The following is a 26,689-nucleotide window of genomic DNA, read 5'->3' as shown; positions in this document are numbered from 1 at the left end:
GGTTAAGTAATTTGCTCAACGTTACACGGCCAGTTATTTCTGGGTGTGGTGCTGAGTGTCTGAGCCCCGGATTGGATCTGCAGGTCATCCCAACACTGGAGCCGGTGCTCTTACTCGCTGAGCCACCTGGCCGCCCCTAAGCAATTGGGGTTAAGTAACTTGCTCAAGGTTACACAGCCAGGTGTTTCTGGGTAGGTGCTAAATGTCTGAGCCTGGGATTCAATCTCCAGGTCTTCTCAACACTGGAGCCGGTGCTCTTACTCGCTGTGCTACCTGGCCGCCCCATGACATTTGATCTTACAGGCAATAAGGAGCTAGTGGAATTTATTGTGTAAAGGAATGACATGGGCAGTCTGCATTTGATAGATTTATGGAAGATGGATTGGAGAGGGAAGAAACTGTCAGATAAAAGTGATGAGGTTGCTCTATGAGTAGAGAGAAAGAGGTCAGATGAAAGTTGAGGTAAATAGCTGAAGTTGCATAACATGAATTTGTAGTGTATTGGGCCAGTATGGTTCTGTGAGTTCCTCCAGCTCCATTCAAAAGTAATATTAACTGATGCTAAGGAGGCAGTGAGAGTAATCCAGGGTTGTTATTTAATAAGAGATTTGAGATTAGATAATAGTGTAGAGGTGAATTGGTCAACAATAAGGTTAAAATTGGGAAAAGAGCAAAGTGAAGTCAGAACAAGGGTAAAGGCTTGAGAAAGTACTGAGGAGTAGAAGAATTCGAAGTCTTGGGGTGGGTATAAATTTAGGAGGGTGAGAGATAGGAAGAGATCAAGTGATAGAAGGTTATAGTCAGGGAAATACTAGAATTTTTTTATTAAGAAAGTAGAACTCTTTTTTTTTATTCAATAAATTAATGCATTTATTGTTGGACTATGGGCTACAGATATTTGATACGATTTTACTGGTCTTTCAATTCCTTCAGTCTTCTGATGGCAGATTTGACTGTGACTGCAGAGGTGGTATTGTAGGTCCATGCACCACCAGCTACTATTTTCATACAGGATCCACAGTGCCACATACCCACAGCCCGTCTCTTCGTTTTGGTCTTGCCACAGAAGGAGCAGGTATACTTGGCATGCTGGCTAATTTCAATTTTCTTCACCATTTTCCTGAGGGATGCACCATAATGTGTTCCATATTTACCAACAATTCCAACCTTCTTGGTACATTTAGCCATGTTATCGGCTCTGGGGCTGGAGCTGGGAGAGGAGAAAGAAAGTAGAACTCTTGTGGGTAATGCTGATGTTCATTGTGACCATCCTAAATCAGTAACTGAAGTAGAGTGAGAGAGTCAGCAATGGGATTTAAAGAGGTAGAAGACTTGGGATGATATGTTAAGGAGTTTGATAGAACTTCAACAGGGATATTGAAGTCCCCTAGTATAATGGAAGGAGTTGGGAAAGAGAAGAAGATCGTAAACTAGGTGCTAAACTCCTTGAGAAAGTAGGAGAATGATTTTGTAGCCAATGCACATAAGGCATAGTGTTTTTTGAGTTGGTTGGACAGTTTTATTAGAATGCACTTCGAAACAGGAGAAGTTGCTGAGTGATGGTGGCAAAGGGATAGTCTAGAAATGATAATGGGGAGCACAGAGTATTCCAACTCCCTTTTGTAATGCCAATCATAGTAGCACACCTGAGGACTGCTGCTGTGAATAATTTTAAGGAATTCTCTATTCAGAACTAAACATTGTTCTATAAAGTAAAGCATAATATTCATTGCAACATCCTTAAGCAAAACATATTTTATATATATCATAACACTCAGTATGTCATATGGCACATAGCATATATCATTGCATTCAGTACCACTCCCCCAAATACTTGTTTATGCAATCAGGGGGTCCCAGGCTAGGGTCTTCCCTAGAACACACTGTGTGGCATATATCATTGCATCCCCATAATCAGGGGGTCCCAAGCTACGGTCTTCCCTAACATGATGCATCCTTCAGGGGTAGCAGAAAATACCACACCATCCACCCCTAGGTCACTGTAAGAACAATTCTCTTAATCAATACCAAGTGTCCAAGTAAAGTCCTCTTTCATCTTAATTCAAGGTTGACTTCCAATTCTTCTGACTCTTCCTCTGTGGGCTGACCACTTCTAGCTCTCACCTGGATTCTCACGTAGGCAGCTCTCCACTCCTGTTCCATGTCTCAGCTCATGGGGGCTGCTCCACTCCCTGCTCCTGCTCGACAGTAGGCTCCAGGGTCTCCTGCCCACAGCTTCTTCCTCTGGAAAAACAGATTAACAGGGTAACAACAATACTGACACACAGCACTACTACTGTCATCTCAATTCACCTCCAAGGTCCAGAGGCTCTGTATTAACAGCTCAGTTCACTATCACAACTCTCAAAAGAGGCTTTTAAGGTAAGCCTCCTTCCCAGGGGCAGGTTTCTGCCCTACAGTTCTATGCACTTTCAAAGTTCAGACTCTTTCAGCAAGTATGTGCGATCAGAGGTCTCCTCTCCACTCTCAGAGGTGTCATCCAAGTTCTCAGAGGTCTCCAGGAAAGATCTTCAAATTCCCTTAAAATTTACACCTTTGCAGGGCCAATGTGTGCTTGTGGGGGGGAGGGGGAGGGGGCCGAGATAGAGGCCATACTGGAGAGGATGACCAGGGATCTAGTGTGTATTGTGTGTAGATTCAGGTCTCAGTGAGAGCAAGAAAATGGAAGAGAAGGGATTGTGAGAGAAAAGACAATTGCAAAATAATCTTCCTATTTATAGGTCTGTTCATTTCCTTCTCCAGTTAAAAGCTTTGTTGACTCCTGATTTCATGTATGATAAAATACACTAGTTTGATATTTAAGGTCTTTCACAAGCTTTCTAAGCATATCACTTAGAGTCAAAAGAGACTTGCATTTGAATCCCACCTCTCTGACACTTGTTTGAGAACAAATGACTTAATCATTAAAGGTCTTAATTTTTTTATCTGTATAACTGAGTTTTTGAAGGATCAAATGAAATAATGTAAAGTGCTTCCTGAACTTGAAAGTTGTATGTAAACTTCATCTATTATTCCACTTTATGCCCTCTACTTTCCAGCCAATCTGAACTACTAATTTAATTTTGTACTCTTTTACATTTGTGCATTTATGCAAACTTTCCCTCATACCTAAAATGCTATTCTTCTCTGTTTGCTGAATTTCTTTCAGGGTCTGAGCTCAGGTGCCATCTCTTCCATAAAGTCTCTTTGGTGTCCACTCAGCTAGATGTGATCCATCCCTTCTCAAAACTCTCTTTTCTCTCTTTGTAATCTTTGCTATATAGTTACCACACTTTAACTTTTAAAATAGTTACTTGTGTGCATGTCTTATCCTGTGTCATGGTAAAGTACTTGAGGGTAGAGACTCTTTCGTTTATTATCTCTTTTATTTCCACTTCTTGAAGTTTAGTAATGAGGTCAGAAGCCAAGTACAAGGGGTTGAGAAATGAATTGAGAACAAGTTAGAGAAATGTAGCCTTTGAGTTTACACAGCTTTTTCAGAAATTTGACTCTGAACTATATTTAAGATGATAGCTTGAGGGGATGATAGGCTCAAGTTAAGATTAAAATAAATAAATTTTCTTTTATCTTAGTTAACAAATCTATTTTAGGGCGGCCAGGTAGCACAGCAGTAAGAGCACCGGCTCCAGTGTTGAGAAGACCTGGAGATCGAATCCCGGGCTCAGACACTTAGCACCCACCCAGAAACACCTGGCTGTGTAACCTTGAGCAAGTTACTTAACCCCAATTGCTTAGGGGCGGCCAGGTGGCACAGCGAGTAAGAGCACCAGCTCCAGTGTTTAGATGACCTGGAGATCAAATCCTGGGCTCAGACACTTAGCACCCACCCAGAAACACCTGGCCGTGTAATCTTGAGCAAGTTACTTAACCCCAATTGCTTAATAAAAAAAAAAAAAACCAAATCTATTTTCCCAACTTAGCTCCACTGGAACAACAACAAATTTACATAGTGAAAATATTTCTGCTTTGGCCATAATCAAGAAAATATGTATGTGTCATCTTGTACCTAGCATGCTTCATCACTGGTCCTCTGGTGTAATGGTTGGTCATTGTGTTGATCAGAATTCAGTAGTCTATTCAAGTTATTTGTATTTACAGTGTTTTTATTGTATCTATTGTTTTCTTGGTTCTGCTTGTTTTACTCTGCATCAGTTCATAGGAGTCTTCCCAGATTTCTCTAAAACTGTCCTTTTAGTCAATTCTTCTTGCACAAGAATTCTATTTCATTCTATACTATCCTATTCCATTCATGTCCTATAATTGGGTCAGCCATTCTCCAGTTGATGGGTACCCCTTTAGATTCCTTTTTTTTTTTTGCCTACAGAAAAAGAGCTGCTTAAACTATTTTTGCACATATGGGTCATTTTCCTATTTCCTATATAGGGTTATAGGCCTACCAGTGGTATTGCTGAGACAAAGGGCATGCACGGTTTAGTAACAAAGATTTTTCCCATTTACCTACTTCTCTTCTCATTTTAGCTACATTGATTTTGTTGGTGCACAAAAAGTTAAATTTTATGTAATCAAAATTGTACATTTTATATCTGTGAGCCTTTGTATCCCTTCTTTGGTCATTAACTATTCCCCTATCCATAGATCTGACTGAATATTTTTTCCTCGCTTCCTTAATTTGCATAATTTACATTTAAATCATGTAGACATTTGGAGCTTATCTTGGTATATGGATATTGTGACATATTGGTCTATACTTAGTTTCTGGCAGACAACTTTCCAGTTTTCCCAGAATTTTTTTCAGCTTTATGAGTTATTATTCTAGTAGCTGGAATCTTTGGGTTTATCAAATACTAAGCTACTGTTTGTTTCTGAATATTATGTACACAGTTTGTTTCACTGATCAACCTATTTCTTAACCAGTACCAAATAATTTTGATGATTACTGCTTTCTAGCCTAGTTTGAGATCTGTTGCTGCTAGGCCCCCTTCTTTCCCACTTTAAAAAATTATGCCCTTTGAGATTCTTAATCTTTTGTTCCTTCAAATGAATTAAAAAATTTTTTTTCTACCTCTAAAAAGTAATTACATAATAGTTTGGTGTGGCAGTGAATAAATTAATTTAGATAGTATTTCCATTTTTATTATATTAGATAAACTTTCTCATGAGCAATAAATATTTCTCTAATTATTTAGATGTCTGCTTTTGTAAAAAGAGTCTTGTGCGTTATACTCATATAGTACTTTGTGTCTTGGTAGGTAGTCTCCCAACTATTTTATACAATATACAATAATTTTAAATAGAATTTTTCTAACTTCCTGCTGAGTTTTGTTGATAATAGAAACATTTTTATGTGGTTTTAAGTCTTATAATTTTGCTAGTATTGTTTCAATTAGTTTTTTAGTTGACTGTCTAGAGTTCTCCAAGTGTACCATCCTATTATATACAAAAGGAAATAATAAGATGGTATGCTTAGAGAATTCTGCTTTGCCAATGCTTATTCCCTTTATTCTTTTTTTTTTTATTGCTATAGCTACCATTTCTAGCACTGTGTTAAATAGTAGCAGTGATATAGAAATTAATACCCTAGATCTTATTGGAAAGACCTATAGTTTAAACTCATTTCATATAATGCTGGTCCTTTGTTTTAGATAGATATTAATTGTATTAAAAAAGATTTTAGATTATTTCGTTTCTGTGCTTTCTGGTTTTTTTTTTAAAGCAATGACTGTGGTATTTTATTAAGTTGTTTTGTATCTGTTGATATCATATTTTTGTCATTCTTGTCATTAATATAGTCCATTATATTGACAGTGTTCCTAATATGCATTGCTGATATAAATCCAGCGTGGTCATAATGTATAGTCTCTATGATGTTATTGTAGTCTTCTTAATAATATTTTATTTAGGGGTGGCCAGGTGGTGCAGTGAGTAAGAGCGCTGGCCTGGCGTCAGGAGACCCGGGATCGGTTCCGGTCTGAGATACTTGTCACCCACACAAAATAACTAGCCGTGTAACCTTGAGCAAGTTACTTAACCCCAATTGCTTAAAAAAATAATAATAATATTTTATTTAAAAATTTTTGCATCGGTGTCCATGAGGGATATTATTGGTCTATAGGTTTTTTTCTTTGTTTTGACTCTTTCTGTTTCAGGCATCAAGACCATATTCATATCATGGAAGAAATTTATTAGAACCCCTCTTCCCCTTTTAAAACAGTTTTTATAGTAGAATCAGTTGTTCTTTAAACTGATAGAATTTGCTTATAAAGCAATCTGGTACTGGGGGTTTTTTCTTGAGGAGTCTATTTTATGACTTGTTTGAATTTTTTTGATGAGATCAAGTTATGTACTCCATTATTTGTTGTGTTAAAACAAGCACTTTATTTTTTTTTGTAAATATTCACACACTTCACTTAGTTCAGCTTTATTTGCATAAAATTGAACAAAATAATATTTTCTAGAATTTAATTTTAGTTTTCAACATTCATTTCTACATTTTGAGTTACAAATTTTCTTCCTATCTATCCACTACCCCCACCCCAAAATGGCAAGCATACTGAATACCCCTTCCCCCCAACTTCCCCCCCCTATATCTCCCCCCCCCCCCCCCATATCCTCCCCTTACTTTCTTGTAGAGCTAGATGGATTTCTAGACCCCATTGCCTGTATATATTATTTCCTGGTTGCATGAAAAAACAATTTTTAACATTTGTTTTTAAAACTTTGAGTTCCAGATTCTCCCTTCTTTCCTCTTCACTCCCCCTCCCCCTTCCCCCACTGAGAAAACAAGCAATTCGGTATAGGTTATACATGTGTAGTTACGCAAAACATTTCCATAGTAGTCATGTTGTGAGACTAACTATATTTTCCTCCATCCTATCCCACCCCCCATCCGACTTTCTCCTTTGACCCTGTCCCTTTTCCAAAGTGTTTGCTTCTAACTACCCTCTCCCCCAATCTACCCTCCCTTCTATCATCCCCCTTCTTATCCCCTTCCCCCCTATTTTCCTGTAGGGTAAGATACCCAATTGAGTGAGTATGTTATAGCCTCCTTAAGCCAAATCCAATTAAAGTTGACTCAATTCTGTTTCACCTTCCTGCTCTTCTCCATTGTAACAGCTTTCTCTTGCCTTTTTTAGGTGAGATAATTTACCCTATTCTGTCTCTCCCTTACTCCTTCTCCCAGTATATTCCTCTCTCACCTCTTAATTTTATTTTTAAGATTTCATCTCTTCATATTCAACTCATCCTGTGCCCTCTGTCTATGTATATGTGTACATACATATGCCCCCCATGTATATATACACACACACACACACACACACACACATACACCTACCTATACATACACATATGTATATATTCCCTTCAACTATCCTCATACTGAGAAAAATCATGAGTTACAAATATCTTTCCATGTAGGAATGTAAATAGTTCAACTTTTAACAAGTCCCTTATGATTTCTCTTTCCTGTTTTACCTTTTCATACTTCTCTGCTTCTTGTATTTGAAAGTCAAATTTTCTGTTGAGCTGTGGTGTTTTTATCAAGAATGCTTGAAAGTCCTCTATTTCATTGAAAATCCATATTTTTCCCTGAAGTATTATATTCAGTTTTGCTGGGTAGGTGATTCTTGGTTTTAATCCTAGCTCTTTGACCTCCGGAGTATCATATTCCAAACCCTTTGATTCTTTGATGTAGAAGCTGCTAGATTTTGTGTTATCCTGATTGTGTTTCCACAATACTCAAATTGTTTCTTCCTGACTGCTTGTAATATTTTCTCCTTGACCTGGAAACTCTGGAATTTGGCTATAATATTTCTAGAAGTTTTCTTTTGGGGATCTTTGTCAAGAGACAATCAATGGATTCTTCCAGTTTCTATTTTGCCCTCTGGCTCTAGAATATCAGGGCAATTTTCCCTGAGAATTTCTTGAAAGATGATGTCTAGACTCTTTTTTTTATCATGTCTTTCAGGTAATCCAGTAATTTTAAAATCATCTCTCCTGGATCTATTTTCCAGGTCAGTGGTTTTTCCAATGAGATATTTCACATTGCCTTCTATTTTTTCATTTGTTTGGCTCTGTTTTATACTATCTTGATTTCTCATAAGGGCATTAGCTTCCATTTGCTCCAGTCTAATTTTGAAGGAATTATTTTCTTCAGTGAGTTTTTGAAATTCCTTTTCCATCTGACCAATTCTGCTTTTTAAGGCATTATTATCCTCATTGGCTTTTTGGGCCTCTTTTGCCATTTGAGTTAGTCTATTTTTTAAGGTGTTATTTTCTTCAGTATTTTTTGAGTCTCCTTTAGCAGGCTGTTGACTCACTTTTTTTTTTTTAAGCAATCGGGGTTAAGTAACTTGTTCAAGGTTACATGGCCAGTTATTTCTGGGTGTGGTGCTGAGTGTCTGAGCACGGAATTTGATCTCCAGGTCATCCCAACACTGGAGCCGGTGGTCTTACTCGCTGAGCCACCTGGCCGCCCCTTGTTGACTCACTTTTAATGATTTTCTTCCATCATTCTCATTTCTCTTCCCAATTTTTCCTCTACTTCTCTTACTTGATTTTTTTTTTTTTTGCTTTTTGGAGGGCAGTTGGGGTTAAGTGACTTGCCCAAGGTCACATGGCTAGTTTTTTGGTTAAGTGTCTGAGGCTGGATTTGAACTCCGGTCCTCCTGACTCCAGGGATGGTGCTCTATTCACTGTGCCACCTAGCAGCTCTTCTCTTACTTGACTTTCAAAATCCTTCTTGAGCTCCTTCATGGCCTGCGACCAATTCATATTTTTCTTGGAGTTTTTTGATGTAATAGTTTTGATTTTGTTGTCTTCTTCTGGTTCTATGTTTTGATCATCTTTGTCACCAAAAAACAATTCAATAATCTAATTTCACTTCCTCTGTTTGCTTCTCTTGCCAGCCAATTACTTGACTTTTAAAGTCTTTCCCCCAGTAGAGCTCTGCTTCCAGAGTGCATAGTGATGTGTCCCAAAATTTCTGGGATTTTGCACAGCTCTTGTCAGAAAGCTGTTGTGCCTTATTCTAGGCACCTGCCTCAGAACTGTAAGGAAGACTCCTTCTCCAAAGCCTCAACAAACTCTGCCACGCCATTGCTCCTCACCCCAGGACCACCACCCAAGACTGTGACCCAGATCCAAGCAGGGCCTCAGCTCCAGCAGAGAGATTCCTCCAAATGCCCTCTTGTCGGCCACTTGGTACCCTCACAATCTGTAGGCCTGGAGCTCAGGAAGTAGCTGCCTGGCCACTGCTGCTGCTGCCACCACCTCCACCCCCGGGAGGGTGGAGGGTCATTACTGTAATGTTAATGGAATCTGAAGATCTTCCATTTCCCTTTGTATTGGCAAGTAAGCAGGTATTTAGCACTTTGTTTCAAGTTAACACCTTGTTTAAGCTATATAATGAACACAGAAGTAGTTAACACCTTGGGAGGAAGTTGCTGATGTAACAGAAAGGGGCAGAACAGGGAGGAGCTACACCATGTATAAGGAAGAACCCAAGGTGGACAGACAGAATTTCCTGGGGTAAGCCTCGTGAAGGCAGGGCAGGTGCTGCTGGGGAGAGGGAGAGACAGAAACAGAGAGAGAGAGACAGACAGACAGAGAAACAGAGAGAGAGAAAGAGACAGACAGACAGAGAGAGAGAGAGAGATTTCTGTCAGTGAGCATCTAGAGACTGGGCTGCTGCTACTGAAGACTGAACTGAGAATTGAGAACTGATAACTGACACAGAACTTGGACTTGTGGTGGCAAGACTTCCAAGGGCCAGCTGGAGCTGCCGAAGACTGAGGAAGCATGACTGTGGTACCAGTATTTTGTACAAATGTTGTTGTGGCTTTGTTAATGTGTGTGAATGTTCTTGTGGCTTTGTTAAACCTTGTCTTCCCAGGAACAGACACTGTGAAGGATTTGAGATGGACTGGCTACTGAGCTACAGTGTGAAGCAGGAACTGCCAGAGGGGTAGACAAGGAGCTGGGAGCTGGCTGACTTTGAACTCAGGTGGCAGTTGGTTAGATTTGGGCGGGAGCTGCGACCATGGAAGAGGAACCATGGAAGCTGAAAGCCTGCCCTGAGTCAAGATGAAAAGACTTCTCCATGTGTACTGAGTAGTGACTGATGTAATAGGGTAATGAGTAGTGACTTGATGAAATTGTGATTTACTTGTGACCTAAGGGTGGATGGTTTTTGTACTTTCCACTTCCCCTTAAGAGGGTACTGAGTAGTGACTGATGAAATTGTAATTTAATTGTAGTCCATGGGTGGAGGGCTTTGACTTTTTTACTTTGTGTCCCTTAAGGCTTAAGGATGATTGAATGATTGAGTTACTAAATGATTGTACTTTGTTGAAAACAATGTGACCACTTTGGTGAAAACTATTATGGCCATTTTAGTGATAAGTTGTTGAGTTGTGACATGGTGAGTGCTGTATTTTGATTTTCTGTGATAAGTTGTAACATTGTGAATGCTGTACCTTGATTTTCTGTGAATGTTTTGCTCTGATTTGTTATTGAATAAATAGAGTTTGCTATACCATGTAATCAGAACCTTGAAAGCTGTTCACAGCAGCAGTCCTCTGAAAAGCTGCTGCTCATGCTTGGCTTTATGCTGACCACGCTCTTTTCTCACCCAGGATCAAGAGAGTTCCCCACAGACCTTTTACTTTCTCTTTGCTGTTTATTGGTTGAGAAGTCTGGAAACCGCCATAGCTGCCAGTGATTCACCCTCCTGAAGTCTGCTCCAGACAGTCTGGGCCATGGGTTAGGGCTGGCGTGACTCACATGGGACTGTGCTCTGCTCCTTGCCTGGTGCAATAGACCCTTCCTGTCAGCCTGCCAGGCTGCCTTCTGTGGAAGATTTGTTTCTCTCTGTGACTCTGTGGGTTCTGTAGCTCTAAAATTTATTTAGAGTAATTTTTGACAGGTCTTGAAGGTGGTTGGAGGGAGAACTCAAGCAAATTCCTGCTTTTACTCTGCCATCTTGACTTCATCCCAAACAAAATAATTTTGTTTCTAATAATTTTCATTATTTTCTGTTTATTTGTTGTGAATTCACTTTTTTCATTTGTGATACTGATAATTTGGTTTTTCTCCTTTTTGATCAATAATTATGTATTTTTTAATTTTTTAAAAATTGTTTTCTTGTTAATTCAGTAGAATTGTTTTTGCTTTAAAAGGTTTTCAGAAATTTTTTTGTCAGTATTTAGTGCTTTAAATTTTGCGAAGTGCATTACAAGTAATATATTGTTTTTTTCTCACTTCAGGTACTATTATTATTTCCACTTTAGAGGTGAGACTAAAAGGCACACAGGGGTTAAATGAGTTGACCAAGGTCATACAGCTAGTAAGCGAGCCTGGGGATCTTCTCAGTCAGATCTTCTGATTCCCAAGTTCAGTGCCCTATCTGCTTTACTAGCTACTTCTAAGCAATTTTGATTTTTTTTTTATGTTGTTTTTCTAGGTTTTTAAAGTTGCATGCTGGGGGCGGCCAGGTAGCACAGCAAGTAAGAGCACTGGCTCCAATGTCAGGACAACCTTGAGATTGAATCCCGGGCTCAGACACTTAGCACCCACCCAGAAACACCTGGCCATGTAACCTTGAGCAAGTTACTTAACCCCAATTGCTTAAAAAATAAATAAATAAATAAAGTTGCATGTCCAATTCATTGGTCTGTTAATTCCTTTGTTGATAAAAGTGTTTAGAGGTAGAAAATTTCCCCTAAGGGACCATTTTGGCTACTTCCAAAAATTACACGCACACATATCTTCATCATTGTCAGTGTCTTTAATGAAATTACCTATTTTTCCATGATTTGTTCTTTGACTTCCCAATTCTTTAAGATTAATTTTTAAGTGGAAATTCTTTTATTAACTGTTTTAAGGGAAAAGCTGCTATAGCTACTCTTTATATATTTTTAGTTCTGACCAGTTGAACCAAAACCCCCGGCTCCACGTTCAGTGTCATCTAGGCCTTGGACTTCTTCAAGTTCTGGATAAAAAACCCGTTCACAAATCAACTGCGCAATTCGGTCACCTTTTTTCACTTCAGATGTTTCTTTGCCAAAGTTAAATAGCACAACACCAACATTTCCTCTGTAATCTTCATCTATGACCCCAGCTCCCACATCTATAAAATGTTTTGCAGCCAAGCCAGAACGTGGAGCAACTCTACCATAGCATCCAGGAGGAAGAGAGATGTGAATATCTGTTTTCACAATGGCTTTCTCCATGGCTGGTATTGTATAATCATAGGCGCTGTACAGGTCATAGCCCGCAGCCTGCGCTGACCCGTTGGCGTGGCATGCTCTGAGAGCTGGGCGAAGTGGAGGCAAATAGGGCTCCCCTCCTCGTGCTGTGCAAGCCGAACCCACTTGCTGGGGGTAGCTTCGGAGCAGGGCATGAATGCAGAGAGAGAACAAGAGAGATGCACGCTGCAAGGCCAAGATTAATTTTTAAAATAAAATTTTATTGATATCTTTTTTGTTGTTACAGTACCAGAATTTCTCATTATATCCCTCTCCCTCCGTGCCCTGAGAGCCATATATTGTAGCAAATAACATTATTTAAAGAACAAAAAAAAGGAAAGAAAAGGGAGAAAAAGTCAGTACAACCAATCAGTACATGTAAGAAGTAAGAAATATATAGCATTCCACACTTGTGTATGTCCCACCTCTGAAAAGGAGTGCAGTGGGAATGTCTTCATGTAGCTCTTTGTGACCATGCTTGTTCCCTGTAGTTTCTTGCAACACTCAATTTTTAATGTTTTGTGGTTCTTTTCATTTACATTTTTAATCTCTGTGTGTAACATTTTCTTGGCTCTGCTTATTTCATTTCACATCAGATAGTATAAATCATTCCATGTTTCTTTGTATTTGTGATATATTTGTCACTTCTTATAGCATAATAATCAACCATTACATTCATGTACTCGAGTTGGTTTAGTCACTTTGTTTTCAAATCTTTACTATTACAAAAAGTGTTATAGATATTTTGGTATGGGTAGCTCAGTGGATAGAATGATACTTGGTGTCAGGAAGATTTGAGTTTAAATTCAGCCTCTGACACTGAGATATATGATGCTGGGCAAGTCACTTAACTTCTCTTAGCCTCAATTTTTTCATCTGTAAAATGAATATAATCATAGTTTATATTATATAATAATACAATTATATAATATAATTATATAATATATTACATATAATATTAACCACCCCACAAAGTTCTTGTGAAAATTAAATGAAATAATTTACATAAAGCACTTTGAAGACAGCCTTTATAAATGGTAGTTATTATATTGGGACTTTTTTTTTTCAGGGTCAAACTCAAATCATTTTTATTTTATTTTTTAATTTAATTTTTAAAAATTAATTTGTTTGTTTACTTTTAGTTTACAGGATTCAATTGCACAATTCCTTGAGTTTCACATTTTGTCCCCCTCCCCCTCATGGCGGCATATATAGTCAAGTATAGGATCTGTAAATACTTTCACATTATACATTAGTCAGGTTACAAAGACGGATTGTATCAGATGGAATGAAAAATGGTAAAGAGGACATAAAACCAAACAAGAAAAGGAAAAAGATCAGGTATTTTGCTTCCATCTGGATATAAACTCAGTTCTTTCTAGTTCTTTCTCTGGATGCACACATTTCTCTCCCAAATCTCCATTTGGGATTGACTTATATCACTGCATTGCTGAGAAGAGTCCAGTCTATCCAATCTGGTCATCACACATACGTTGTGTCTGTAATTGTGTACAAATTTCTCCTGGTTCTACTCTTCTCACTCAGCATCAGTTCATATAAGCCTTTCCAGGTAAATATGAAGTCCATCTGCTCCTCGTTTCTTATAGCACAGTAGTATTCCATAACATGCATATACCACAACTTGTTCAGCCATTCCCCAATTGATGGGCACCCCCTTAATTTCCAATTCTTTGCCACCACAAAAAGAGCTGCTATAAACATTTTTGTACATATGGGTCTTCCTCCCACTTCTACGATCTCTTTGGAATATAACCCTAGGAGTGGTATTGCTGGGTCAAAGGATATGAAAGTATAGCCCTTTGGGCATAATTCCAGATTGCTCTCTAGAAAGGCTGGATCAGTTCACAACTCCACCAGCAATGCATTAGTGTTCCAATTTGCCCACATCCTCTCCAGCATTTGGCATTTTCCTGTTTTGTCATGTGCCTCAGAGTTGTTTTGATTTGCTTTTCTCTAATCAATAGTGATTTAGAGCATTTCTTCATGTGCTTATAGATATCTTTAATTTCTTTCTCTGAAAATTGCCTGTTCATATCCTTTGACCATTTATCAATTGGGGAATGACTTGTATTTTTATAAATTTAACTCAGTTCTCTGTATATTTTAGAAATGAGTCCTTTGTCAGAGACATAGGTTGTAAAGATTCTTTCCCAATTTCCCACCTCCCTCTTAATCTTGGTTACATTGGCTTTGTTTGTACAGAAGCCTTTCAATTTCATGTAGTCAAAATTATCCATTTTACATTTTATAATGTTCTCTAATTCTTGTTTAGTCATAAAGTCTTTCCCTCTCCACAAGTCTGACAGGTAAACTATTCCTTGTTTTCCAAGATATGTTGGGACTTTCTTATCAGGTACTCATTAGGGTAATATGCCTAGTAGTGGAATATCTAGGTCAAATATTTAGCCATTTTAGCCACTTTATTTGCATAATTCCAGTTTGCTTTCTAAATTGGTTGTGCAACTCCCAACAACCATGCACTAGTTTGCAACATTCTTTTGACTTGTCTATATATATTGGATGCTGAATCCTTACCTCAGAATTCTCCTCCCTTACCTGCATTGTCTTTGTTGGTGCAGATAGTTGTTTACTTTAAATATAACGATCTACAAGTCGTTCTGACACTGAAGCCGGTGCTCTTACTCGCTGTGCCACCTGGCCGCCCCAAGAGTGGGCATTCTTACTTTATTTCCACATTTGCTGGGAAAGATTCTATTATATCCCCATTGCATATGTTACTTGCTTTTGATTTAAGATACTTTATGATGTGCAGAAAGGTCCTTCTGTCCTATACTCTCTGTGTGTGTGTTTAGCATAATCAGTTTTTAGTTCTGTTTAACATTTCTCTATTTCTTATTATCTCTTTTTTGGTATGCTTGTTTTGGATTTTATTGTTGGCTTTCTAGTTTTAAAAAATGACTATTCAGGCCATTAATCCTCTCCATTTCCATTTTGTTGATATGTTTTTCGGGTTGTAATTTTTCTCCTATGAAATATTTTAGTATCCCAGAAATTCTGGTATATTATTTCATCAATATAACTTTCTTTTGCATAATTATTCTTTCTATGATTTGTTGTTTATCTACTCATTGTTTTGCATTTTATTGCTAGATCCATTTGGGTCTATGTCTTTTGTTTATGCTCCCTAAACTGATCACTTTTCTTATTGTGTATTGTTTTGTAGAGGATATGTTTAGTATTTCTGCCATTTTATATTTATTTGTTTTTATCACTGTGTCCTGGTATGGTAAATTTTTGTAAAATTTCCACATGTGGTTAAGAAATACATACATTCTTTAGCAGTCCCCTTTAAAAGACACCATAAGTCTAGTTTCTCCACCACTTTTTACAATAATGTATTTCCTTTTTGTTTATTTTTGTCAGATAAACATTGGGAGGACATTAAAGTCTCCTACTATTATTGTGTTACTGTCTATGTCTTCTTTTAATTTAATTTTTCCTTTATAAATTTAGGTGCTAAAGCATCTGGAGCATATAAATTCAATATTAATATTGGTTTATTTTCTACATTTCCTTTCAGCATAATATAAGTTCCTTGATTATTTCTTTTTTATATTGTAATTTTTTAAATATGATGGCATGAATGAAACTTCTACTTACCTACTAATACTTAGTAAATTTTGTTCTAGTTCCTCATTTTTATTTGTGTATGTCCTTGTTTTTGGTGTATATTTCTTGTGAGCAACAGATTGTGAAATTTTATATTCTTTCTAATCTGTCACTTTCACTTTATTATATTCTTTAATACATTCAAATTTAGTTATGCAAATTATATTTTCCTCCATTTTTTTTTCTGAATTAAATTTTTGTTGTTATACCTTTTCCCCTGTAAAGAAAATATTTTGTTTCCATTTATTTTTGCTTAATCTATTTCAAGGCAGCTCTATTCCACACTCTCTTCCCTGCTCCCCCAAGCTTTTTTTTCTCTCTCCTCTTTCTGTTTGTCATTTCTTTCCATAATTTTGTAGTTTTACTTCTTTTTCTTTCTTTCTTCTAGCTAGTAATCTATTTCTTCCACTCTTTTTTTGTTTTTCAGTTAAGCAAAATATTCATCTTCAACTTTTTTTTGTTTTTTAAAATTTTGTCTTCTATGCCTTTTCCTAAAAAGCATTATTTCCCCTTTAGTTAATTTTCTTCCTTTTCTATTCTAGATTTTTATTCTTTGATTCATGGTCCTTACATTTATTTCTTTAGTCTCTGTATTCAACATGGTACTTCTAAGGTACCTATTTTGAGTTTTCTTCCAAATAGCATCTGTGTTGTTGTTTTATAGATCTTGCGTTCTCCCCCCCTTTTTTTTCTGTTGTGCCTCAAAGTGTCAATTCCTTCAAGTGTTAGAGAGATTACCATTTACCTTTGACTAAGATATTTCACCTAATTCCCTTTATTTCCACCACACTCCTTTTTTTGTGTATTGTCCCCTTCTGCTGTGTTTTGACGCATAATCCACAATATTTCACATCCATTCTTCCATCCTACCTGTTTAAATTCTGGTTTTCTCCTTGTGGACTTTTATAAAGAAATCTAATGCTCCATCTCCTCCTCCTACACCACCTTTTACTGTTATTGTAGTGTTGTTAACCTCAGAGAAGTCTTCCTGTTTCTGGATTGTTGGGACTGGGGGAGGGGTTTCATTTTTTCTCTTGGGGTAATTTATTTCTTTACTTGGGCTTTCCTTGGTTTCTGTATTTATCTTTATTGTGTTTCTTTTGTATGGGGTTTTGCAAAGCAAATGATTTGCTCTTCTTTTTTTTCTAACATTTCAAATGCCTTGTTGAAGGCCATATTTTTTCATTGATTATTTGACTCAGATTTGCAGACCTTTGAGTTGCCTCTTGAGCACCTTTGCTCTTTGGGATATTATTCCACTCCCTCCTGCAATTTATTGTTGGGAGAGGAATAGTGTCATATTATTCAATTTGCCTTAATTTGAAGTCCCTCCTCCTACATGAGGAGGTTTTTGTCTTTGGAATTACTAAATTTAACCACTATATGTCTTGAAGTTTGCTGCTTGTTTTTTTTGTTGGCGGTGGTGGTGGTGATGGCTAGTTGTTGTTAGGGTTTTTTTTCTTGGAGGTGATCTGTGGATTCTTTCCATTGGTACTTTGTTTTCTGTGTTCAGAGGGTTGTTTTTCCCTTGTAATTATTTCTTGCATAATGGTGTTAAAGTTTTTGACTTGCCATGTTTTTTTTTTTAAAGCAATTGGGGTTAAGTAACTTGCTCAAGGTTACACAGCCAGTTATTTCTGGGTGTGGTGCTGAGTATCAGAGCTCAGATTTGATCCAGGTCATCCCGACACTGGAGCCGGTGCTCTTACTCGCTGAGCTACCTGGCCGCCCCTAAGCAATTGGGGTTAAGTAACTTGCTCAAGGTTACACAGCCAGGTGTTTCTGGGTAGGTGCTAAATGTCTGAGCCCGGGATTCGATATCCAGGTTGTCCCAACACTGGAGCGGGTACTCTTACTCGCTGTGCTACCTGGCCGCCCCAACTTGCCATGTTCTTCTGGGAGACCTGTGATCCTTAAGTTATTTAGGATCAATATGGTTTTTTGTTTGTATGGAGATCACATTTTCTTTTAACATTATTGAGTTTTTTTACTTTTTATAGATTGTATTTTGTTTTTGTGGATTTGTATTCATAATAATTTGTTCTAAGTTTTTTCCTATCCTCAAGTTTCCTATTACACTCCCTCTTTCCATCCCTTCCATCTCAGTTGATAACCTCACTTCATACTTCACAAAAAAAAAATGGAGGCTATTTGAAAAGAGTTCCCTCTTTTTCTCCTCCATATCTCATATCACCTAAATATCTTCTTCATCTCCTCTTTTGCCTCATATCTCTCATGAAGAACTGTCTGACCTTTCTTGCAAAGCAATTATCTAGAAGCAACCCTGATCCCATCCTTTCCTCTCTTCTCCAGAAAATTTCCCTTTCTCTCTCTCATCTCTATTGTTCCCAATCTTTTATCACTCCCTATCTACTAGCTCCTTTCTTGCTTCCTATAAACAGGCTCATGTCTCCTTCATTCTTAAAAACCCTCATTTGATTTCTAGTACCTGCTGCAAGCTATTGTTCTTTTTCTTCCCTCCCCATCTCTGTTGGCCTCTTTGAGAAAGCTGCCTACAACTGAAGCTTTTATTTTCTCTCTTCTCCCTCAATTCTTAACTCTGTGTAATATAGCTTTTGATCTCTTCATTGGATTGAAACTAATCTCTTCAAAGTCACCATTGACCTCTTAACTGCCAGATCTAATGGTGTTGTTTCAACTTGACACTGTTCTCTCAGTTCTCCTGTTGGACTTCTTCTTAGTTTCCTTTGCTGGATTTTAATCCAGGTCATTCCCATTAACCTTGATTAATCCCCAAGGCTCTGTCCTGTGCCCTTTTCTCTCTTGGTGATCCTACCAGCTTCCACAGGTTCAATTATCTTCTCTCTGCAGATGATTCTTAAGGCTTTATATCCATCCCTAACCTCTTCTGAACTCTGGTCTTGTAGCACCAAAAGCTTTTTGAACATCTCAAACAAGATCTCCTATAAACACTTCAAATTCATGTCTGAAATAGAACTTGTCCTTTTCTTCCCTAAATCTTCCCTGTTATTGCACAGAGCTGGGCAATCCTCCCAGTTACCAGGCTCCCAATCCCAGTGTCATCTTCATTTCCTTTCTTGTAATCATTTGACATATCCGGTCTGTTGCCAAGTCTTATTTCCATGGTAACAGAACATTTCATATATGTTCCCTTCTTTTCATTCACCATAGCCACTATTCTGGAATATCCCCTTATCACCTCACATCTGGGTTATTGAAATAGCCTTATAGTTTGTCTCCCTGCCTTAAGTCTTTCTCTGCTAGAATCCATTTTCACTCAGGTGCCAAAGTGATTTTCCTAAAGTTCCTATCTGACCATGTTACATCTATATTCAATAACTCCAGTGGTTCCCTATTCCCTCCAGGATTAAATATAAACACTCCATTTCACTTTCTACTTTCCCAGTTTTCTTATACTTTACTCTCCTGTCTACTTGACAATCCAACGAAACCCACCTTCTTGCTTTTACTTATCGCATGATTCTGTACCTTTTCATTCTTGCCTTTGCCTGGAAATGTTCTCCCTCACTTCTGTTGGTTTCCATGGCTTCCTTTGAGATTCAACTCAAGACCTGCCTTCTATAGGGGACCATGCCTCCTCCCCAAGGAGGCTTGAGGAAGAATGAGAAGGTTTAGAGTACCTCTTTGGTGAATTGAGAGAGAATCGATTAGAGAGGTACAAAAAGATTGCCATGTTGCATTGTATCTCATTCTGGTGTTTAGACCATCACCCTTCTGGTGGATAGTATGCTTCATCTTCATTTCTGCCATTGCATTGATCAGAGTTTGAAAGTCTTTCAAAGTTCTTTTTCTCTATATTGTTGTCATTTTATAAATTGTTCTCCTGTTATTCCTTAATTCACTTCATCAATTCATAAAAATCTTTCCTGGGTTCAAATTCATTTTCCTATTTCCTATCTTTGTTTTTTTTTTTTTCCAGGAGGAAATAAACTTTATTTTAAGAGTTTACATCACAAGCATTCATTTTGATGAGAGACCACACAAGCATCTGCCTCATCTCAACATTTTATATTATCTCATGTTATCTCCACAGTGGGGAACAGCTTTCCCCTCCTCAAAGGTTGTTCTGAAATAAAGATATTAGTGACAAATAGACAAAAAAACCAAAGTACTGGTGGTCTGTTTTCTTTATCATTTCACTACTAATTATGCATTATGCTAAATTAGATTGGTCTTCAGAGTTGATTTTTCCATTTCTTCCTTTTGAAGGTCTCAATTAGGCTAATCCATTTGCAAACCTGCACTGCTTCAGCACCTTGCTAAAGCCCTCACACAGTTTGAGGTCACCCTGGTTCTGGGCACACTCTAAGAACTGCTTCATCTCGTAGTGGCAGGGACCAAATTGCTGCTGCTGCTGCTGCAGGTAGGCTGGCTGTGCTCCCTGAGGTTCCTGGTAGGTGATATCAGGCCTTGCAGGCTCAGCACTGCTCCCACCAACAAAGCCACTTGTAATGGCATGACCAATGGTGTGGCCGACAGCTGAACCCACTGCCACTCCGGCTGCGGTGGTAGCCATTTGGGCCATTAAACCCAGCTGCTTAGGAGCAGCAGCAGGAGGGGCAACTGCAGATGGTGGTACTGCTGCTGGAGGATGAGCTGCTGGTGGTGGTGCAGCTCTTATTGGGGGTGCCCGACTGGCCGGAGGGGCCACCCGGGAGGTCTGGCTCCTGCTTCCGCGCAGCATACTCCACTCCAAGCAGTAGACGTCCTGGGGAGAAGTCCTATTTCCTATCTTTGTGATCTTAGTTAAGTCATAACCTCTTTTGGCCTGAGGGTTTTCGTTTATAAAACGAAGGGGTTGGACTAAATGGAAGCTAAATCTCCTTCCATGTATAAATTAATGAGCTAATTTTTCCAGAAAATAACTTACTCTTTCTCCTCAAATACTCCTCTTTTTGACTTTGCAAATATGTCAAAGGTAACACCATTCTTTTAGTCTCTAATGTTTGAACCTTGAAGTCATCCTCAACTTTTCACCCTTTTTTTAAATTTGTTTTGTTTTTAATGCCAAACTTAAAAAAAAAAAAAACAGACATCTTGAACTGGATATTCTGTAGAGATCTTAAACTCATCATGTTCAAAATTTAGCTTATTATTTTGTTATCTTCAAGACCTCACTCTCTTCTCCCCATATCCAATCAGTGGGCAAATTTTATGGATTATACCATTGTAACATTGCTAGTATAATCTCCCTTCTCTCCTCTGACACTGCAGCCACTCTGGTGCAGACTTTCTTTACCTTGCCCTTGGCCTATTTCAGTGACCTGCTAGTTTAAAGCTAAAAAAGGCTGGTCAACATTGACAGAGGTAGGCAGGCAGCAGGACGGTAGCCATGCTATAAAGAGGCATGGTAGAAAAAGTCTGTAATGTAACCTAAAGAGGAATGAGATGTAACTGACCTAGATGCCTCCCGTATATGAAGGCTTTGTGAGACACAGGGGCAGAGAGGTATTTCCTATGTGTGAATTTCAATTCTGAAGTGAGCTTCTAGGATGAAGAAGTTTCTAGGCATGGTAGAGGAAGTCTATAGGTCCACAACCTGGAGAGGAATTAGTGTGTGTGTGTGTGTGTGTGTGTGTGTGTGTGTGTGTGTGTGTGTGCGCGTGCGCACATGTTGTCTTCCTTCAGTAGAGTGTAAGCTCTTTGAGGGCAGGGACTGTTACATTTTTAATTTGTATTCTCAATCTTTGTAGCACCAATGCAATATTTTCAGTGCCCACCATCACTATAAAGACTGTTACTATAAATATCGCATGACGTTGGATCACAAAATATGCCGAACATTCAGGAGGACTCAGATGCTGGCACTTAGCCAACTCTTGTAACAACTTGTCTCTGCTTTTACACACAATATGGCAGCCTGTTAGTAAAACCCAGCCCCTTCACTGCCTCTAGCTCTCTCACAGGTTTTGTTGGTATTCTTTGCAAGCATGTTTCTAAATCTCTAGGTTTTCCCTGCTGTAGCCTCTGTTCCCAGTTTTCACAAAGCCCTATACTTTTAGACCACTCCCTTGCTTGGGAAGCATAAGGCAAATCCTCCCATCCTGGGATAGCCATTTCTTCTTCTAAATCCCTTCTGCCTCCAACTAGAGGTATGATATTTCGCAATCCCATCCTCATCGCCAAATGTAGTGCCAATGCAATATTTACAGGACCCACGATAACGATAAAGACCGTGACTATGAATATTGCATGACATTCCATCACAAAATATATCAAACTCTCTATATAGAGAGCTGAACTGAAGCATTTGTTTAGACATCAGAAAACTGAATCCCAAAACCAGTAAGCCAATTCCATCATAGTACCAAAGAAATTAAGAAGCCATAATAACACTGAGAGCCACAGCATCCTTCAGGTAAATTCAGAGTCATTCATACCTCTCAATATATTTATTCCAATGATATATTCAGGAATGGGTACAATAACTACAGTATATTCTTTCTTAGGTACAATTTTCATCATTAGTTTGACTTGTCTGGGTGATATTTCAGCCTCTCCTAGTCTTGTGATGGTAATAGGAGTTCTGTGCTTGAACTTATCAGGGTTCCCATAAATGAAGGAAGCCTCTGCCCTAGCTCAGATTAAAGAAATACAGAATAGAGAAGATTGCAGACCCCATATCAATCTGACCATATATTGGGAAAATGGATCAAATACTGTAACCATGGGGCAGCTAGGTGGCGCAGTGAATAGAGCACCAGCCCTGGAGTCAGGAGGACCTGAGTTCAAATGTGACTCAGACACTTAAGTAGCTGTGTGACCTTGGGCAAGTCACTTAACCCCAATTGCCCTGCCCTCCCCCCTCCAAAAAAAAAACCCCAAACAAACAAATATTGTAACCAGGACCTTGTTAGATGGGGGGGGGGGGGGACCTTCTAGATGCTTAATAAATGACTGTTTATTGATCAAGTATTGATGAGGTGCTTATTTAAATGCTGATTATAAGAGAAAAAGGAAATTTGGGCTAAGCTTACTGACTCTGACAATTGGAAATGAGTCAGAATGAGGTAGTTGTATCTGTATAGTGGGTAGGGAGGGTACAACTGAGAAAACCTCTAACTACCATCTTTCTAGAATCTTGCAAAAATTAAGCAAAAATGACACATGTGGAATGCAAATCCAAACCTCAGTTTACCAAAAGCCAGTACAAATTTGCTTGTTATTTTCTGAATATGCTATTGGATCTAATTAACAATGTAAAATGTGTGTATTTGGGATAGGGAGAAATTTATTATGACTTAGGAAAGAATAGGAAATGCTCAAGTAGAAGACCTAGATTAGAACTAATTCCCTTTGTGACCTTGGGTAAATTATTTAAGTAACCAGGCCCTCATTTTTCCATATATCAAATGAGGTTGAAATAGATGCTCTATATATCCATTTCAGCTTTAAAATTATATATCTTTAAACCATCCTAAAAGGAATATTTGAGTTTTTGTGACTGCAAATAATTAAATGGTTTTCTTAGTTGTAACCATTCCTCAGACTCCTATATATAAATAACTCTTAAGTAGACTAAATAAATTGGTTCAAAGTTTTTAAAATTTTGCCTTTTGTAAGGTATTATCCTTGATCATCAATTGCTTACAATTTTTCCTAGGACTCGGATTTCAAAGGAACACATTAGCATGAATGAGAATAATCTTTGTCAGTTTCAGAACTTTGGTGAGTAAACATAATTTAGTGACTTATTTTATCTTCACTCTAAGTACATGTTGTTAACATTTTTAAAAGTTAAATTAACCTTTTTTTAAACCAATTTTCTTGTTTAACTCTTATTTCACCAGCATCTCAGTTTCCTGATTATAAAATTAAGAATTTAGAATACATGATCCTTTAAGTTCTAAAAATTCTGTATTGTAGTTCTGTAAGTTCTCTTTATGAAGTATCTTGATATTTCAAATAGTTTTGAATGACCTAATTGAATTGAAAAACCTGGTTATTTGAAACTCACTGTAAATGAACAAGTTTCAACATGGAATATAAACATAACAAAATTTTGCTTGCAACTATTAGGATGTAATTATGAAATTCAATTAGATTTAGAATTTTGCTTTGGATACCTATCTTAAGATCTTTTTCTGTGCTTTTGTATTTGTATGTACATTGTATTTTATAATGTATAGTATTAGATTTAATGGGATTGGATCACCTAAATATTTTTCTTTTCTGTCTGTTCTTTTTTAAAGACATATGGTAGGGATGTTTCATTTGCTGTTGTTTTCCCAATTTTCCTCCAGGGAATGGAAAGGAATATAAGAAGGGAAAATGAAGTAGAGCTGTAAGCTTCCTTCTTAAATTTTATTGCCTGTCTTCTTCCCTGGTTTAGAGTGTACTATTTATTGGTAATTAGTCAACAAATATGTACACCTTTTATGACTAGCTTAGTAAGTCAAATCCTTTCTATGAAACTTTACTCAGTTACCTCAACCAAAGGTAATATTTCTCTTCTCTTTATATCTCTCCTATATCATTTACTTAATATTCTTTGGCCTTGTATGTGCCATCTGATACATAGCTCTTGTCCTAAAATAACATTTGAAATTATCTTTCACTCTAAGCTTGTGTTCTGTGTCGAAGAACTGATGACCATCCTGAAAAGTATGGAGAAAAAAAAATTTACCAGGACCACAATCTCACTATACATTACTATTGTTTGGTGAGTATGATTGATTTAAATCATTCAAATTTTTAATTCTTGGGAAAAGTAAGGCTATTTTTTGATCACTGGCAAATTGCCTAACTCCCTAAATTTTAGGGAAACCAGACTTTAATTTCTTCCATTGTAAAACGAGAGTATTTGTTTAGATCAAGGTCAGCAAACTATAGCTTTGAGGGCCAGATCTAGCATGTTGTCTGTTCTGTGTAGTAAGAAATGTTTTTTATATTTTTAAATACAATAAAATTTTATTGAAAACTGTAAAAATCATTCTTTTTTTTATAATCCTACTTTTTTATTTTTATGCATTTTATTTTATTTTATTATTATTATTATTTTTTGCTTTTTGGAGGGCAGTTGGGTTTTGAGTAACTTGCCCAAGGTCACATGGCTAGTTTTTTTGTTTGTGTGTGTTAAGTGTCTGAGGTCGGAATCGACCTCAGGTCCTCCTGACTCCAGGGCCACCACTCTACTCACTGCGCCACCTAGCCGCCCCAAAAGGTCAGATATTTTTTTGTTTGTTTTGCTTTTTGGAGGGCAGTTGGGGTTAAGTGACTTGCCCAAGGTTACACGGCTAGTTTTTTTGTGTGTTAAGTGTCTGAGGCTGCATCCGAACCCAGGTCCTCCTAACTCCAGGACCACTGCTCTATTCACTGTGCCACCTAGCTGCCCCCAAAATCATTCTTAACTCATATGTTGTTTCCTGTACACTAATACTTACCGATGCTTCTTTGTATAAAAAATTTCATGTTTAATTTTAATAAGATTTCTAGGTTGTAGAAGATTTTAATACTAATGAAATTTACTTAATTACAATTTCAGTTTAATGAACTTTACTAGGTATCAAGCCATAGGGGCTCAGTTGTTGAAGAAAAGTATTGCTTAAAATTTTGCCTAGTATTAACAAAATAACAAAAAATAATTTTCTCTATCCAGTGCTCAATATACTGGAACATTAAAATGATTTTTATTTTTACTTAAATTAATACAAAGTAGCTCTAGTAGTAGTAGTAGTAGTAATATCTGACATTTTTGTAGTGCTTTCAGGTTTAAAAATTATACAATGTACATTATCTCATTTGAGTCTTTTAACAACCTTTCAGGGTAGATATCCTCATTTTATAATCAATCCACAAGCATTTATTAAGTACAAAGTATGTCCTAGGCATTATGCTAAGGGTTGGATATGCAGAGACAAAAGTGAAACAGACTTGTCTTCAGGAAGCTTATATTCTACTGGGGAGACATGGGAAGATATTAACAGCTAGGGACCAGGAAAAATATTCTGCAGAAATGTGGTACTTGAGCTGATTTGTAGGAGAAAAGGAGAATTCCAAAAGTTCTGAGAAGGGAGCATTCTAAGCTTCTAGTGCAGTCACTGAGATGGCATGAAGATGGGAAATGAACTGTATGTAGGAGGAACAACGAGTTTGGCTGACCTGTAAAGTATTTGGAGAAGAGTAATATGTAAAGAAATTAAGGAGGTGGGAAAGGGCCAAGTTTTGAAGATCTTTAAATGCCAAATGGGAATTTAAATAGATCCTACATGAGGAAATAGAAGCTCAAAGAATTTAAATAACTTGACCAATGTCATATCGCTACTTCCCAAGGCCATCCTTGTGAAATAATAGATTTGGTCTTATAACCTCACAGTATGGATGAAAATAAATGTAAATTCTAAGACAAGACTGACCCATGTTGACCCTATGGGTAGTTATTTCTTTCCTTGTCAAAAGAAAAAAAATCTGATATAAGTGCTAGCATTCAGCAGTACCAAGAACAGAAAGGCCAGACAAACCTTGAACATCAGACACCTTGCAGGCATAACTGTGTTTTACTGACTGTATCAGACTTAAGTCCATTGATTAAGCAAAGAAAGTTGACTAAAAAGCATTCTAGTGCCATTATTGCTACTATTTCTCATTACTACTTGTAAGGTGGGTTTAAAAGTAAGCATAAAATTCCAGAGTGCTCTCTCTCTCTCTCTCTCTCTCTCTCTCTCTGTACATATATCTTTTTGCATACAGTTTTGCCTCACAGCTTAGGGGAATGGGTGAAAACTTCAGATTTAAAAAAATAATTGTGTTAAACTGAGTACTTTTTTCAAATTTATTTTTCTTTTCCTAGGATGTTAATAAACATCTAC

At 37.5% G+C, this 26,689-nt stretch overlaps 2 protein-coding genes and 2 pseudogenes across 3 annotated transcripts in view; 1 reads left to right on the top strand and 3 right to left on the bottom strand.

Moving 5' to 3' along the window:
• LOC138175526 (uncharacterized) overlaps positions 1–25,021 on the top strand; it is a 35,035-nt gene extending 10,014 nt beyond the window's left edge. The window contains exons 2-3 of one of the 2 annotated variants that reach the window (XM_069106007.1): positions 23,485–23,549; positions 24,446–25,021. In XM_069106007.1, the coding sequence (XP_068962108.1) occupies positions 23,485–23,511 (27 nt within the window). In that variant the 3' untranslated portion in view covers positions 23,512–23,549; positions 24,446–25,021. Of the gene's footprint in view, positions 1–8,888; positions 11,646–23,484; positions 23,550–24,445 lie in introns of those variants that run through there. The other variant, XM_069106008.1, reaches the window with a different exon arrangement.
• On the bottom strand, positions 908–1,661 carry LOC138175528 (large ribosomal subunit protein eL43-like). Its single transcript, XM_069106009.1, has one exon. It carries the CDS (start codon positions 1,186–1,188, stop codon positions 910–912), a length of 279 nt encoding a protein of 92 aa, XP_068962110.1. The 5' UTR covers positions 1,189–1,661; the 3' UTR covers positions 908–909.
• Positions 11,829–12,397, bottom strand: LOC138175525 (deoxyuridine 5'-triphosphate nucleotidohydrolase pseudogene; annotated as a pseudogene).
• LOC138175524 (coiled-coil-helix-coiled-coil-helix domain-containing protein 2 pseudogene) lies at positions 19,780–20,636 on the bottom strand (annotated as a pseudogene).
• Positions 25,022–26,689: the final 1,668 nt, after the last annotated feature.

The sequence above is a fragment of the Petaurus breviceps genome, unplaced genomic scaffold, assembly GCF_028583685.1.
Source record: "Petaurus breviceps papuanus isolate PSGF00001 unplaced genomic scaffold, PetGlider_PUasm1.0 77, whole genome shotgun sequence".
NCBI lineage: Eukaryota > Metazoa > Chordata > Mammalia > Diprotodontia > Petauridae > Petaurus > Petaurus breviceps.
This window is presented reverse-complemented; position numbering and strand designations above follow the sequence as displayed.